Source organism: Lynx rufus, unplaced genomic scaffold, assembly GCF_022079265.1.
Source record: "Lynx rufus isolate CCGP_SWC_20201006 ecotype Redwood Valley unplaced genomic scaffold, mLynRuf1.p SCAF_13, whole genome shotgun sequence".
NCBI lineage: Eukaryota > Metazoa > Chordata > Mammalia > Carnivora > Felidae > Lynx > Lynx rufus.
In genome coordinates this window covers 42,951,608-42,966,310 of record NW_025814827.1, presented here as the reverse complement: position 1 = coordinate 42,966,310, position 14,703 = coordinate 42,951,608, and the positions used below count along the sequence as shown (strand labels likewise).

Sequence of the window (14,703 nt, the reverse complement as noted above, 5' to 3'; positions counted from 1 at the left end):
AATACAAAGACAGCAAGGCTGAAACTATGGCTCTTTATTTTCATGTGGACAGTTCAGAGAAAGTCATCAGTAGCTTTTGTTTAATGTAAAAAAAAAAAAAAAGCACAAAAAAATTGGGGTTTAAAGGAAACCTAAGTGTCACTAGGAGCCTGGTTGAAGGACTCGTATTTTTAGAAGGGAAGTAACAGTGCAGATTTCTTTAGAGAGCAGTTTTTAAAGAAGTTTGGGGAGGTTAAGTTTTAAAGCTAGCTTGGGGGGCTTATTTCCCCAGCTTAAAGTAATTTAAGGGAGGTGTCACAGTGCTAGGTACAGGGTGATGGGACAGTGGTCACTGCCCAGGGCCTTGGAACGGATCTTGCTGTCACACAACGCGGGTAACAGAGAGTGTGACAACAAAAAGTAATCAAGGCGCCAACCAACATTTTTGGATCGAGCATTCATCATGTAGGTCCAAAAGGTATATGCATAGGCCGTGTTGGGGTAGAGGTGCCGGAAGCTGTCAGCCAGAGGCACAGCCTCTAGTAATTCCCCAAAGCCTTGACGCTCTTGTGGAGTGAAGCCAGCATTCTTTTTGTTTCCCTTGGGGTTGCGAAGGTCAATTTCTTCATGGGCCACATTGAGGTCCCCACAGAGCACAAGGGGCTTGCGGGAAGCCAAGCCCTTTAGGAACTTGCGGAAGGCCTCATCCCAGCGCTGCCGGTACTCCAAGCGGACCAGACCTCGGCCTGCGTTAGGTACATAGGCTGTTACCAGCACAAATGAGTCAAATTCAGCCACAATCACCCGGCCTTCCTGATCGTGTTCCTCCTCACCTACAGAAACAATGAAACAAGATCAGCATAAAAAAGTGTACAGAATGGGAAAGCAAAGAAAGTAACTCCCATTAGGAGCTGGAACGGGAATTAGCAATTGGTTTGAAAGACCTCAGGGATTAGGAATTAACAGGGTCTCACCAATGCCATAGGAGACTTTGAGTGGGCACTGGCGGGAGAGCAGGCCCACACCACTGTACCCTTCCTTGTCTGAAGGAGCTGACCAGTATTGATGGGATAGTCCAGGCAACTCTTGAAGTTCAGCTGGTAGTTTGTTCTCTGAACATTTGGTCTCTTGGAGGCACAGGATATCTGGGGCTTCTTCCTTTACCCACTGTGAGCGAGATGAAAGGTAAGAAAAATACTATCAATTCAGACAGCAACGTTTGATTATCAATCAAACATTTACTAAAGACCGTGCCAAGTACTAGAGATACACTGCTTAGAGAGTCGCACGAGATTTTAACACTTCTAAATTATAGAACTGGCAACTGAGAGGTAAAAAGAGTGTTACATGCAACACTGAAGAGATTATATTTCTTCCACAGGCAGAGGATAGCCATCTAAGATTTTTAAGCAGTGATTATTTAATTTTAAGTAAACTCTACGCTCTGCCACACATGGAGCAGCTTAAGTTCACCAACTGGTGGACTGAGCCAGCCAAGCACCCCTAAGCAGTAGTATTTAAACGGAGGATAAACTGGAAATGAAATGGAGCAAGTCCAGTAACAAGGTTTTTGCAACATGCAGGGGAAGGGATGAAGCCATTAAAACAATGGAAATAAGCTGAAAAAGACATTTGGAAATAAAAAGGTTAAGAGTTGGTGAAGCCCCTCCTTTTAACTCTTGCACAAAAAAACTAGACAAGGGGAAAAAACCTACAGATTAGGGAAAGGTGATTAAATCCCCAAATCATTCAATACTGAAGAATGTCTCTTCTGGAACCCTCCTTGAATTCCACTCACATCTAAACCTTTCTTTTTAATCCAGGCTCGAAGCCCATCCACATTCCAGGAGCAGATCTTGAGTGTGGCCGATTTACCACTGGGCGAGGTTTTCTGATCTGGGGGGTCCTCATACAGGACCGGCCCCTCTCCTGCTGCCTCTTTTTCGTTTTTCTTTGCTCCAACCTTACTCTTCTTGGCTTCTGGCTCTATAAAATAAGCAATATACAATGATAAAGTTGGCAGTATCCAACTCTGAACCGGATTGGACTACAGACCCCCCCATTGTGAGCTTGCAGTTGCTGCGACTTCTTCAGCCTGCAAAAACGCAGTCAGCAGGTCCGCACTTCCTGTTCACCGGGGTTAGAAACCCCCTCACGGCAGCCCCTAGGGAGAGGGCCTCATTTCATTCTCTTACCAATCTTGGGCTCTTCCCCGTCTTCTGCCACAGCTCCCTTTTTCCCACGCTTCGGCATCACTGTAGCGAACGCCCTTCTGAACCTGTACCACGTCGCCCACCGAAGCAGTATTTTTACCGCGTTACCTGCAGACGAGATGTCGTGAAACCAGCTAAAGCTGGGGAAAAAACGACTTCCTCGGGCGCCCCCGCACTAGGTACCGCCTTTCAAATCAAACTACCTCTGAATCCTTTCCCCGCCTCCATGCAACCTAGGCCCTTCAGCCCCTCACCCACCAAACTAGATCATTTCATTATGCTTTGTGCCGTGCTCGCGAGATCTGCCCTCCAGCCGATCGAGGGCCTTAATTAAGGGTCCCGACTTAGCTTGCAGATCAGACGATCAAGAAACCCCACTGCTGGGCAAAATAAGAGCAACCCTGCATCTGACCTGCTCGGCTCCCAGCCTGGCTCCTCCTTACCCGAGCACAAAGAATTCGTGCACGCCGTGCCCCCACGTGGGTATCTGGAGTGGTCAGGTGATCTGAGATGTGCAGCCTGAGGCGGGGGCATGCGCGTGATTGGTCTGTCTGGAACCACGTGACGGGAAGGCTCGCCCTACTCCCCCCACCCCCCCCCACCCCCTTCTGCAACTCTCCAGGGGACTGAAGGCCCCGGCCTTCCATTCTTGGGCTGTTTATCGGCGTGCCAGATGCAGGATTCATTCTATCACCCTGACCGAAGATCCCAATGCTGTGCAAGAGAGGGAAAAAAGTCAGTGGAGAAGGCTGGCTGGACAACGGGAGAGAAGTAAAGAGATGGATAGGAATGTAAGGAGCAGATGCCGGCTCAGCGTCCCTGGCAGTTAGGAGGACAGGTCCTTGAAGGGGCCTTGATGGGCCGCTGTGATGACGGGGGCGGGGCTGCCGCGGGGGCGCCCTCCGCGGGAGTTCTTTGGCATCTCTTGGTGCACGCTGGTACCCGGCGCCTGGGTACGTAGTCTTCCCGTGCGCTGCGGAATCCGCGGCCCAGCACGGCCTGCTGAGGGCTACACGGTTGCGGTGGTAGCTAGCCCTGCTGGCGTTTTCTCCCAGGCTCGACCATGCCGGCGGTGCTGGGGTTTGAAGGCAGCGCTAACAAGATTGGCGTGGGAGTGGTGCGGGATGGCGCGGTGCTGGCGAACCCGCGGCGGACTTACGTCACGCCTCCCGGCACAGGTGCGTGTGTGCGGGATTGACAGTTCACAGCGCCCTTCTCGCGCGGCAGCGCCTTCCATCCGCCCAAACGCTAGCAAAGTAGGGCGTGGAGCGCGTTGTCCCCTCACCGAGCTGTTGATCCGAGTCTCTGAGATTCGTGGGGCAGGATTAACCTCACTAGGCTGATAGAAGAGTGACAGACACTTGGACCTGGATCTTCTGGGTTCGTTTAGCTTTCGTTGAGCGCTTTTTATGTGCTTATCGTCAGCCGGAAGCAAAAAATAGATGTTTTGAGCTTCTGTGGAGTCGGACATATAAACAAAAGTTTATGGTAAGATGAACAGTGAGTGTAACGCAGATGCAGTCAGAACTTCCTAGAATGAGAAGGAGTGTAGAGTTGCAGCTTGGGTGTTAGGAACAGCAATATTCATTTTCAGTATTTGTTTTTGGATTTATGTTCCTTACTCTTAAAATGGGAATAGTCATACCTGCATTATTGAGTCTTGAGAAAGAAATAAATTGTTAGACGTATTACTTTTAATGAATGTTATTTGTATGTTATTTGTTACTGTGTTGTATTTTGTCTGCCCACCCCTAAAACTTCTGCATATGTAGGAGAGGACCACTGACTTGTATATACCTGAAAAGCCTCCCTGAACAGGTGATGTTGTGACAGCTCTTTCGTTAGAAAATACATATCTGTGTTTAGCACTCACTCTTCTAGGCATTTTGGCACCAGGAATGCAAGGATAAATAAAATAGCCAATGCTTTGAGATACTCATGGTTAAATTGGGGAAAACTACAGGTGATTATAATGCTATAATTGATATACGACACAGTGTGTAAAGTACAATGATATGATCGTGCACAGGGCTGGTAGGGTCACAGAGAAGATCACTGAACAGTTTGAGTTAGTTATCCCTTGAATTAAGTCCTGAGGCTGAGTAGGAGTTGGGTATGAAGAAAGGCATTTCTGAGAGCTGGTCAGCCTAGCTGAACAGGCCAGAAAGAGTATATCTGAAAACCTGGAAGATAAGATACTTGAGGAGAATGAAAGAGACTCTTCCTACACTGTGTAAACCTTAAAAATAAAACAACCAGTTGTTTTAGCAGTAAAATGGGCTCATTTAGGAATAGTGGAGAATTGTGATTCAGATCAGGGAAGCGTTGGCAAAACCATAGGCAAATCTAGAGACCAAATGAAAGGATTAATCTTTTATAGGGAAGTGGGGGTAGTTGGGAGGGACTCTTAATTTTAAATTAGTCCATTGAAGTAAACTGAGAGATCCAAGTGTAGTGGCTTTTCATTGGCTGGAAAATCTCTTCCTCTTGATGGGGTGGTAAATGATAGGCTTCTTCCTGTTGGGAATGCAAGGTATGTTCTTTTCTCATCAGGGTCTGCAATTGAGAAGGAGTGGTGGGGTGTGAAGGCTTCCCCTTACAGCCTCCTGACTCTGTTTTAAGTGAGATTTCTTTCATTCTGTTTCACAACAACTAAAACACCCGTTTATGACTTCTACCTACCTTTGCTATAGAAAAACCCTATGATCTCTGACCTGTGTCCATCTCCTAGGATTCCTTCCAGGTGATACTGCCAGGCATCACCGAGCTGTTATCCTGGACCTGCTACAGGAGGCACTAACAGAGGCTGGATTAACCTCCCAGGATATTGATTGCATTGCCTACACCAAAGGTATAGCTGGGAGACTGACGATAGAAGAACATACCTGGAGCCTGGCTAGGTCAGAATGGCCTGCTGCTCTCTGCTACCACCACTACACCACTACTCCTGCCCCACCTTTCACATCCCTTACTTTCCCCAGCTCGGTTTTTCCCAGTGTCTGTAGGATTCTAACTCCCATTTCTATCCCCCTAGGCCCTGGCATGGGTGCCCCACTGGTTTCTGTGGCTGTTGTGGCCCGTACTGTGGCCCAACTGTGGAATAAGCCTTTGCTGGGCGTGAACCACTGCATAGGCCACATTGAGATGGGCCGCCTCATTACTGGAGCCACCAGCCCTACCGTGCTGTATGTCAGTGGAGGAAATACACAGGTATTTGGAGTATTCCATCATTGCTTCATAATTTCTAAGGCAGTGTATCAGCAACTTTCTTGTTGTACCTGAATGGCAGCAACTCAAGAACAAAGCTGGGCTGTCTAAGACACGCTAGAAAACCCACAAGAAAGTTTACAACATTGTAGGTTTAGACAGCATGATCAGAACATTAGATGGCTTTCATATACGTGGTTATAAAGATAAAAAAATTCCATTTAGGAAAGGAAAGAAGGGTAAGGATTGAGGTCTTCAAAATAATGAAAGTGTTTTTTATTTTTATTATTTTGAAGCTTTTTTTCCCCTGTACCTTAGCAACTAAAACCGAGGGATACCATGTAATTTGTTTCTTTACAGTAATTTCATATTTTGTTTTATGTTACTGGCAGTAAATAGAAGTTGGTATTCTAAGAGTGAAAATATAAGTAATTTTTAAAACATTTTATAAGGTAGAAGGTATTTTAAGTTTATAAGCTAAACCAGAGTTGTTTGGGGTACCTTACGAGACCTTTTTAGGTTGGGATTGGAGAACTCTAGCCTTCCTTTCCCACAGAGCACCTGATGGGGTTGTTGTCAGAAAAAGTCATTGTCCCCAGCTTATGAACGGCTTAAAACTTCATTTTGTGAAATAGTCGTTTAAAATGAAGTACACATTCCCATGAAAATGACATGGGAACTTTTACAGGTAGAGGGCAAGTAGCAGGTTGGGGCCTGAAGGATGACATACAAAATTAGGGACTCAGGGTGTGGAAAGTAGCAATGGAGGCTTGCAAGAGTTAACGAAGAGGAGCAGTGATAGTTTTTCTCTTCCCTCTTGAAACTTGGTTAGGTGGGAAAAACAGGGAAGATGATTGGTAGAGAGGAGTAGATAACAGAAGTAGAAAGGCAGGATTTTTTTTCCTTCCCCTTTTGTGGCCAGCCTTAACAGCAGAGTATGATCTACATCAGAATGGAAAGAAATCTTTAGTAGCAACGAAAAGGGAAAAGGACTTCTTATAGTCTTAATGAAGCACTCATTGTCAGGAGTATATGTGTGAGTGGGTGATAAATATTCTCTGTGCTAGAAGCTAGTCATATGTGAAGAATGGACATAAGTTGATTGCCAGTGTTGAGTTGGGTGGGTCATTAGTGTGACCCAATATGGGATTTTTGAGTTTTTCAACTCTACCTCTTGTTTTGTTTCCAAATAACACTGTGCTCGTGGGATAATCTAGAAGGACTCTGGTTCCCTGCTTCCAAGCAGAAAAGCCTGTTCCTAATCCATATTGTCAAGACTGCATTTAAAAGAATATATTAGGAACCTCCAATCTAGAAAAATGTATTCAAAACGAGAATTGCTTCTGCCTGACCTAGGCTACCTTCTGTAGATGAGAAATCTGCTCTAGGAATCCTCAGGGTACATATAGGCTTCTGAGATAAGAGCTTTGAGAAAGTACCTATTCAAGGTTTGGGTAAGTTCTTTTGTTCTGTTTGTCATTGGAAGCTGCAGTGGCCATGTTGATCCTCTCTTATGCTCTTCCCCAAAGCCAAATACTCCTCTTTACAGACTTGAGGTTTCATGGACATCCTCATCACCCTTAGGTGATTGCATATTCAGAACATCGTTACCGCATCTTTGGGGAAACCATCGATATTGCTGTGGGTAATTGTCTGGATCGTTTTGCTCGAGTGCTAAAGGTAAGCCACTGGGGCTGGAGAAAACATGAGATATGGATGAATTAGAAATGGAGGGAGAAGGTCACAAATTAGTTTCTTATGCCTCCTAGATATCTGTCTCTATCCTCTTTTTCCTTCTGCTAGATTTCCAATGACCCAAGTCCGGGCTACAACATCGAACAGATGGCAAAGCGGTAAGGGGACATGAGGTGGGAGGAAGCTGCCTGGCGGGGCTTCAGTGATTTCCCTGTATGTACATTAAGAAGGCTTTGGAGGGGCTTTGGAGGGTAAGCAGCCAACTAACTACAGGTTGAGGACATCGTATACTCCTTCCCACACAGAGGCAAGAAACTAGTTGAGCTGCCGTATACTGTAAAGGGGATGGACGTCTCATTCTCGGGGATCCTGTCTTTCATTGAGGTGAGTGTGGGACAGGTGAGGAGAGATCACTTTCATGCTTTTATATGAGGCATATCTGTTTTGCTCACCATTGTATTTCCTGCCTATAGCATAGTTCTGGGCCATATTAGATGCTGAATAAATTCATTTAGCAAATATGTATTAAGGATCTTCTGTGTGCCAGGCACTCTTCTAGGCAATAGCAACACAGGATGGAACAAAATCAAAGTCCCTGCCTACTTGGAGTTTACATTGTAATAGGGGAGGGGGGCAACAAGATGAAGAAACAAAGAAGGGGCAGATAATAAAAAGAGCCAGATGATGATAAGGCTTATGGAGAAAAGTTAAGCAGAGTAAGGGGTCGGGGGGAGGTTGGGGGTGCCAGGGCAGGCATTTGTAATTATCGAATCCTGAATCGGTGTTGCCTGTTCTGTAGCTTAATGCCAGTGAAAGGCAAAAGCATGCTGTAGATACGCTGGCGAGATGAATTGTCGTGAAACATGATGATCCTCCAAGTGCACTAATTTTTGCTCTCCTGTCATCCCCAAACCACAATTCATTGTTTTATGTATTTTTTTTAATGATAGGATGTAGCCCAACGGATGCTGGCTACAGGCGAGTGTACTCCTGAGGATTTATGCTTCTCTCTGCAGGTAATGGGATAAAAAGCTGGGACTGAACGTTGGGACTGGAAGACCTTTTATATAGTACAGCAGAACTAAGCTGGGATACCCTCTGGTGTTGACACCTTATTTGTCCCCCACAGGAAACCGTGTTTGCAATGCTGGTAGAGATCACAGAGCGAGCCATGGCACATTGTGGCTCCCAGGAGGCCCTCATCGTGGGAGGTGTGGGGTGTATGTATCATTGAACTGTGCCCCTCTTTGCTGTTCTTGGGCATTTGCATCTTCCTCCTGATAGTCTTAATCCCTAAGAGTTTGGGGAAATTGCTAGTTTCCGCTTCCCAGTGCCTGCCCCCTAAACCCCTACTTCATTTTTGTAAGTAAATACACATGAGGTGTACAGCTGGACCATGCAGGAATGGCTGAAACTAAGCCAGCCCTACCCCCTGCCCCTTCATAGGTAATTTGAGGCTACAGGAAATGATGGAGACAATGTGCCAGGAACGTGGAGCCCGTCTTTTTGCCACAGATGAGAGGTAAAGGCCCTTTCTCTTTCTTGATTTCTTTTTTTCTTTAATTACTGTGATTTTTCACCTTTAGATTCCAAATTTCATATCTCTTTTCCTTCCCAGATTTTGCATTGACAATGGAGCCATGATAGCCCAGGCTGGTTGGGAGATGTTTCGGGCCGGGCATAGGACCCCCCTCAGTGATTCTGGAATCACACAGAGGTGTGTACCTCTTGGAGGGTAGATAGGATTATATGGGAAGTAGGCAAAAATCAGCAGGGAAGAGGGTCCAGGATCATGAAGGCAGGGAAGAATGGAAGATTCTAAGGGATAGCTATCCATCAAGTTTTTCCTGTTTTTTCACAGGTTTCGGACAGATGAAGTAGAAGTGACCTGGAGGGACTAACAACTTTAACATGATCAGAGTAGATAGTGCCCTAAGTAGAGCCTACAGGAACTTGGACCTTAATCTCTGATCTGGGCACCCTGGTGAGGCTATGGACTCCTGTCTCCCATAATTTGAACCTCAAGTTGATTCAGCAATAAAATATTGTTGGTTTTGTATGTTGGTAATTGGCTTGTGTTAATCAGGAACAATACAGAGTTGGCACTGGATAAATTCTTGTTGATGGGGTGAATGGATAAGGAGGCAGGGGTCAGAGCAGTGCCTTGGCTGACTGCAGGGCTGCTGCTGTGGAGCTGAGATTGAGGGGATATCTCAGCTCCTCTTCTGACATCTCCTTAATAACAGCATTGTCATAACTAATACTATTTCAGTGTCAGGCTCTGTGCTGAGTGCTTTGTGTTCGTCACCCCATTTAAATTCTTTGGAGTAGGTACTCAGGACTTGTCTCAGAATAGCCTGGGGCCAGGTCTAATTTTGTACGAATTTGTAACTCAAGAGCAAAGCTGTCCCTCCTCCTTGCACTTACTCCCACATGCTCCTACATATACTTCCCCTGGTGGATTTGAAGGGTTGCCCCAGATCTACCTCCCTCCCTACCACAGCCCTCTGGAACTAACATCCTACCCTTTATCTTGTTTGTCCAGCACCACGAGGAGACCCAAACCGGCAAGTCTCCTCTCAGCTTTGCACTCTAATAACTGTTACTCTCCACCGCTTATTTGTTCCTCCTGAAATTCTTTTGTGCTCTCTGGAACTAAACTGATTAGTAGTAAAATTACCTGTATCCTCATCCTGTTTTCTGAGTGTTCTCTTTATGTTTCTGTTCAGGACCCTGGTTTCCCCCTGAGAACTCTGCTTCTGCTACTGTGTCTAATGATGGTATTTTCTCACCCACATCCATTGGCCCTGGAGAGGGTGGTGTGGGTGACCTCTTTTCTCCTTATACTATGTTCGATCTATTCCCTCTCATCCCTAACACATCTGAGCTTTGAAACACATGTCATCCGTTAACTATACTGTGCCGCAACCACTCCTGTCAAATCCTGATGATTTTAGTACCCGTGTAGGTGATCATTCTAATGCTCTGGCCTCAGCTCTGTGCTCTTCCCGTGATCATGTCCTCCACCCCCACTTCAGCCACTCATTCCCTTGGTCCTAGTGGTGGCCTACAGCTCCTCCATATTTCGTTCTGAGACGTCCCTCCTATTTTTGTAGCTCATTCCCTTTAGTGCACTGAATCCAACAATTCATCTCTTCATCAGGCCCTACAATCTGTTGCTCTTCCTTTCCACTGACCTCATCTCCTACAAGTATTCATTTCCCTCCAGCTAAACTCCAGTCATGAGCACTTCACTGCAAACACCTCGCCTCCCTCACCTCTCTGGCTTTCATCAGCCTCAACTCTTCACCTACTTGATTTCTAGACCCATGCAGCTAAACGGGCCAGCAAAAAACAGCCAGGTTGACCTGTCTTACTTTAAATTCAACCCTGACACTCAAGCGGGTCCTTTATGTTCCCTAGTCCTTTCGCTTGCCTTGTTTCTGGTAACTGTTTTATTATGCCTGCTGACACCTCAAATCTCCCATATCTCCCCCCCCCCCATTCTCACTCTTACGTTGGCTGCTATGTTAGTGAGAAAATAGAAGCAATCAGAAAATGTACGGGTGCCTGGGTAGCTCAGTCGGTTGAGCATCCAACTTTGACTCAGGTCATGATCTCACGGTTTGTGAGTTCAAGCCCACGTCAGGCTCTGTCTGTGCTGACAGCTCAGAGCCTGGAATCTGCTTTGGATTCTGTGTCTCTGTCTCTCTCTGCACCTTCCCTGTTCGTGCTGTCTTGCCCTCTCTCTCAAAAATAAATAAACATTAAAAAAATTAGAAAAAAAAAGCAATTAGAAAATGTTCACAAGCTCCCACCACTACATCTAATCACCTTCCAGTATTAATACCCATGTACTCCGCTTTCTCTCCTGCTAGTATATACCAGTATACTGTTAATAACTGTTACTGCATACTCAGCTGGGATTGAATTTGCTCCCCAGAGGTTTGGTTGTCACAACTGGAACGCAGGACTACTGGGTAGAAACCAGGGATGCTGCAAAATATCCTGCAGTGCACAGAACAGCTCCCCACACAAAGAATTATCTAGGCTAAAATGTCATTGGTTTCAAGGTTGAGAAACTGCTATGAACAAACTATCCATGCTCCTGTCCAACTACTTAAATGGTAGATTCCATCCTCTAACCTTTCAGGACATCTCTCAGCAGTTCCCTCTCATTTTTATTTATTTACTTAAATTTTTTTAATATTTATTTTTGAGAGAGAGAGCGCGAGCAAGGAGGGGCAGAGAGAGAGGGAGACACAGAATCCAAAGCAGGCTCCAGGCTCTGAACTGTCAGCACAGAGCCCTATGTGGGGCTCAAACCCACTGACTATGAGATCATGACCAGGGCCACAGTTGGAGGCCTAACTGACTGAGCCACCCAGTTGCCTCTCTCATTTTTTTAGAGTCAATATTTGCCTTTCTTTCTAGATCTTCCTCTCAGCACACAAATATGCTGTCATTTTCCTCATCTTACAAATACATGAACGCCTCTTGACCCCATTTCACCTTTTAGTTGCTTCCCGTTTTTCTGTTCCATTTTATAGCAAAACATCTTAAAAGAGTTGTTTCTACTCCCTCACAATCAATTCCTTGTTAAGTTCGCTCCAGCAAGACTTATTATCAAGGTCACCAATGACTTCACATATCTGATGGCGTATTCACCTTCATCCCGCATAGCAACATTTGACACTCCCTCTTTGAAAGCCCTTCTTTACTTGGCTTTAGGACATGTTCTCTGGTTTGCCTTCTAGTTTACTGACTTCCCTTTGTTTCCTTTGCTGGTTTCTCCTCATTTCTACAACCTAGTAACTCTAGAATCCAGTCCTTGGACCGCTTCTGTATTTATTTACACACACACACTTGCAGTGAGCTCATCCAGTCTTACACATGAAAACCATTTCAGTGTGGATGACTCCCAATTTTTAGTTCCAAACTGGAAGTCTGTTCTGAATATCTAGCTGCCAATTGGCATTTCAACTTGGATACCTAATAGATATCTCAAATTTAACATACAAAACGCTGGACTTTTTTGCTCCCCTTTAACCTCTGCCGTCTTCCCTATTTCAGTGAATGACAACCCCGTCCTAATAATTGTCCATGTCAAAGCACCCTGATGTTACCTGACACCTCTTTTTCATCTCCGGTTCATCAAATCACATAGACTTTAACTTCAGAATATATCCAGAATCCTGTTTCTTCTTACTTCCACTGCTTCCACCCTAGAGCAAGCCAGAATTCTCTATCTCCAAGACTTCTGCAGTAGCTGGTGTATCTGCTTCCACAACTGCCCACTTACAGTCCATTTTTAACACAGCAGCCAGACTGAATAGTGTTAACATAGAAGCCAGGTTATGTGACTCTTTTGCTCAAAACCCTCTGTGTCTTCCTATATTGGAGTAAAAACTAGAGTCCTTTAAGGGCAAGCGAGACCCTCCAGGATCTGCCCTCCTCTCCCCGCTTACTGCTTTGACCTCATTTCCTGCTACTCACCTTGTTCACCCTGCTCCAGCAACATTGGCCTTTTTGTTTTTCCTTCAACACTGAAGGTGTACCAGTCCCTCAAGGTCTTCATACTTGTTGCTTTCTCTGCCTAGAAAGCTCTTCCCTCAGCTATAGCTTGCTCCATCAGTCCCATAATCTTACGTCTTTGGTCAACTTTTCTTCTTTTAGTGAGGTCTTTCTGACAACCCTACTTAAAATTGCACCCCTCCAGCACTTTCTATCCCCCTTCCCTGTTATTTATCTTTATAGTACTTAACTACCTTCTTTATTTTTTATTTTTATTTCTTTATTTTAATTTCAGGAATAGAATTTAGTGATTCATCACTTACATATAACACCCAGTGCTTATCCCAAGTCTCCTCCTTAATGCCCCTTGCCCTTTAGCCCATCCGCCCACTCAAAACCCCACCAGCAGCCCTCAGTTTGTTATATGTATTTAAGAGTCTCTTATGGTTTGTCTCCCTCCTTGTTTTATTTTTGCTTCCCTTCCCTATGTTCATCTGTTTTGTATCTTAAATTCCATATTTGAGTGAAATCATGTCGTATTTGACTTTCTCTGACTTGTTTCCTTTAACGTACTGCACTCTAGTTCTGTCCACGTTGTTGCAAATGGCAAGATTTCATTCTTTTTGATTGCCAAGTAATATTCCATTCCATATATATTATCCGAGTAATATCTTCTTTATCCATTCATCTATTGATGGACATTTGGGCTCTTTCCATACTTAGGCTATTGTTGATAGTGCTGCTATAAACATTGGGGTGCATGTGCCCCTTTGAATCAGCATTCCTGTATCCTTTGGATAATTACCTAGTAGTACAATTGCTGGGTCATAGGGTAGTTGTATTTTTAATTTTTTAGGGACCTCCATACTGTTTTCCAGAGTGGCTCCACCAGTTTGCATTCCCACCAACAGTGCAAAACGGTTCCTCTTTCTCCACATCCTTGCCAACATCCTTGTTGCCTGAGTTAATTTTACCCATTCTAACAGGTCTGAAGTGGTATCTCATTGTGGTTTTGATTTGTATTTCCTGAATGAGGAGTGATGTTGAGCATTTTTTCATGTGTCTGTTAGCCATCTGGATGTCTTTGGAGGTGTCTGTTCATGTCTTTTGCCCATTTCTTCACTGGATTATTTCTTTTTTGGGTGTTGAGTTTGATAAGTTCTTTATAGATTTTGGATACTAACTCTTTATCTGCTATGTCATTTACAAATATCTTCTCCCATGCTGTTGGTTGCCTTTTAGTTTTACTCATTGTTTCCTTCACTGTGCAGAAGCTTTTTATTTTGATGATGTCCCAATAGTTCACTTTTGCTTTTGTTTCCCTTGTGTCAAGTAAAATATTGCTGCACCAAAGATCAAAGAGGTTGTTGCCTGTTTTCTCCTCCAGGATTATGATGTCTTACATCCTGTGTTACATTTAGGTCTTTCATCCATTTTGAGTTTATTTTTGTGTATGGTTTAAGAGAGTGGTTCAGGTTCATTCTTCTTCATGTCTCTGTCCAGTTTTCCCAACACCATTTGCTGAAGAGACTGTCTTTTTTCCATTGGATATTCTTTCCTGCTTTGTCAAAGATTAGTTGGCCATACGTTTGTGGGTCCATTTCTGGGTTCTCTTTTCTGTTCCATTGATCTATGTGTCTGTTCTTGTGCTAGTACCATACTGTCTTGATGATGACAACTTTATAATACAGCTTGCAGTCTGGAATTGTGATGCCTCCAGCTTTGGTTTTCTTTTTCAGGATTGCTTTGGCTATTCGGGGTCTTTTCTGGTTTCACAAATTTTAGGATTGTTTGTTCTAGCTTTGTGAAAAATGCTGGTGTTGTTTTGATAGGAATTGTATTGAATATGTAGATTGCTTTGGGTGGTATCGGCATTTTAACAATAGTTGTTCCTCTAATCCATGAGGATGGAATGTTTATTTCCATTTTTTTAGTGTGTCTTCTTCAATTTCTTTCATAAACTTTCAATAGTTTTCAGTGTATAGACTTCTCACCTTTCTGGTTTGGTTTATTCCTAGGTATTTTATGGTTTTCAATGAAATTGTAAACGGGATCGATTCCTTGATTTCTCTTCCTGCTGCTTTATTATTGGTAT

The 14,703-nt window shown here is 44.4% G+C and overlaps 2 protein-coding genes across 6 annotated transcripts; one reads left to right on the top strand and one right to left on the bottom strand.

Annotated features, from left to right (window-relative positions):
- Positions 1–19: 19 nt before the first annotated feature.
- APEX1 (apurinic/apyrimidinic endodeoxyribonuclease 1) lies at positions 20–2,708 on the bottom strand. Of its 3 annotated transcripts, none has more exons than XM_047075379.1 (5): positions 2,636–2,708; positions 2,175–2,300; positions 1,778–1,965; positions 954–1,146; positions 20–812 (listed from the first exon to the last, which is right to left on the bottom strand). In XM_047075379.1, exons 2-5 carry the CDS (start codon positions 2,230–2,232, stop codon positions 295–297), a joined length of 957 nt encoding a protein of 318 aa, XP_046931335.1. In that variant the 5' UTR covers positions 2,233–2,300; positions 2,636–2,708; the 3' UTR covers positions 20–294. The 3 variants fall into 3 exon arrangements, with proteins under 3 accessions (XP_046931335.1, XP_046931336.1, XP_046931337.1); XM_047075380.1 differs by lacking the exon at positions 2,636–2,708 and adding an exon at positions 2,605–2,633; XM_047075381.1 differs by lacking the exon at positions 2,636–2,708 and adding an exon at positions 2,451–2,558.
- OSGEP (O-sialoglycoprotein endopeptidase) lies at positions 1,045–9,153 on the top strand. Of its 3 annotated transcripts, none has more exons than XM_047075376.1 (11): positions 1,045–2,371; positions 2,541–3,370; positions 4,924–5,402; positions 6,984–7,079; positions 7,203–7,252; positions 7,400–7,478; positions 8,045–8,110; positions 8,224–8,314; positions 8,541–8,616; positions 8,713–8,811; positions 8,956–9,153. In XM_047075376.1, exons 2-11 carry the CDS (start codon positions 3,256–3,258, stop codon positions 8,993–8,995), a joined length of 1,191 nt encoding a protein of 396 aa, XP_046931332.1. In that variant the 5' UTR covers positions 1,045–2,371; positions 2,541–3,255; the 3' UTR covers positions 8,996–9,153. The 3 variants fall into 3 exon arrangements, with proteins under 3 accessions (XP_046931332.1, XP_046931333.1, XP_046931334.1); XM_047075377.1 differs by lacking the exon at positions 1,045–2,371 and having other exon boundaries at positions 2,579–2,983; positions 3,248–3,370; XM_047075378.1 differs by lacking the exon at positions 1,045–2,371 and having other exon boundaries at positions 2,579–3,370; positions 4,924–5,043; positions 5,227–5,402.
- Positions 9,154–14,703: the final 5,550 nt, after the last annotated feature.

Bases quoted from the DNA above. Each gene is read 5' to 3' on its own strand.
- APEX1 (XM_047075379.1), bottom strand. From the start codon at position 2,232: ATGCCGAAGCGTGGGAAAAAGGGAGCTGTGGCAGAAGACGGGGAAGAG. The intron at 1,147-1,777 runs GTGAGTGGAATT...TCTCGCTCACAG, and splicing joins TTAAAAAGAAAGGTTTAGAT to TGGGTAAAGGAAGAAGCCCC. The intron at 813-953 runs GTGAGACCCTGT...TTGTTTCTGTAG, and splicing joins CAAAGTCTCCTATGGCATTG to GTGAGGAGGAACACGATCAG.
- OSGEP (XM_047075376.1), top strand. From the start codon at position 3,256: ATGCCGGCGGTGCTGGGGTTTGAAGGCAGCGCTAACAAGATTGGCGTG. The intron at 7,253-7,399 runs GTAAGGGGACAT...CTTCCCACACAG, and splicing joins ATCGAACAGATGGCAAAGCG to AGGCAAGAAACTAGTTGAGC. The intron at 8,812-8,955 runs GTGTGTACCTCT...GTTTTTTCACAG, and splicing joins GATTCTGGAATCACACAGAG to GTTTCGGACAGATGAAGTAG.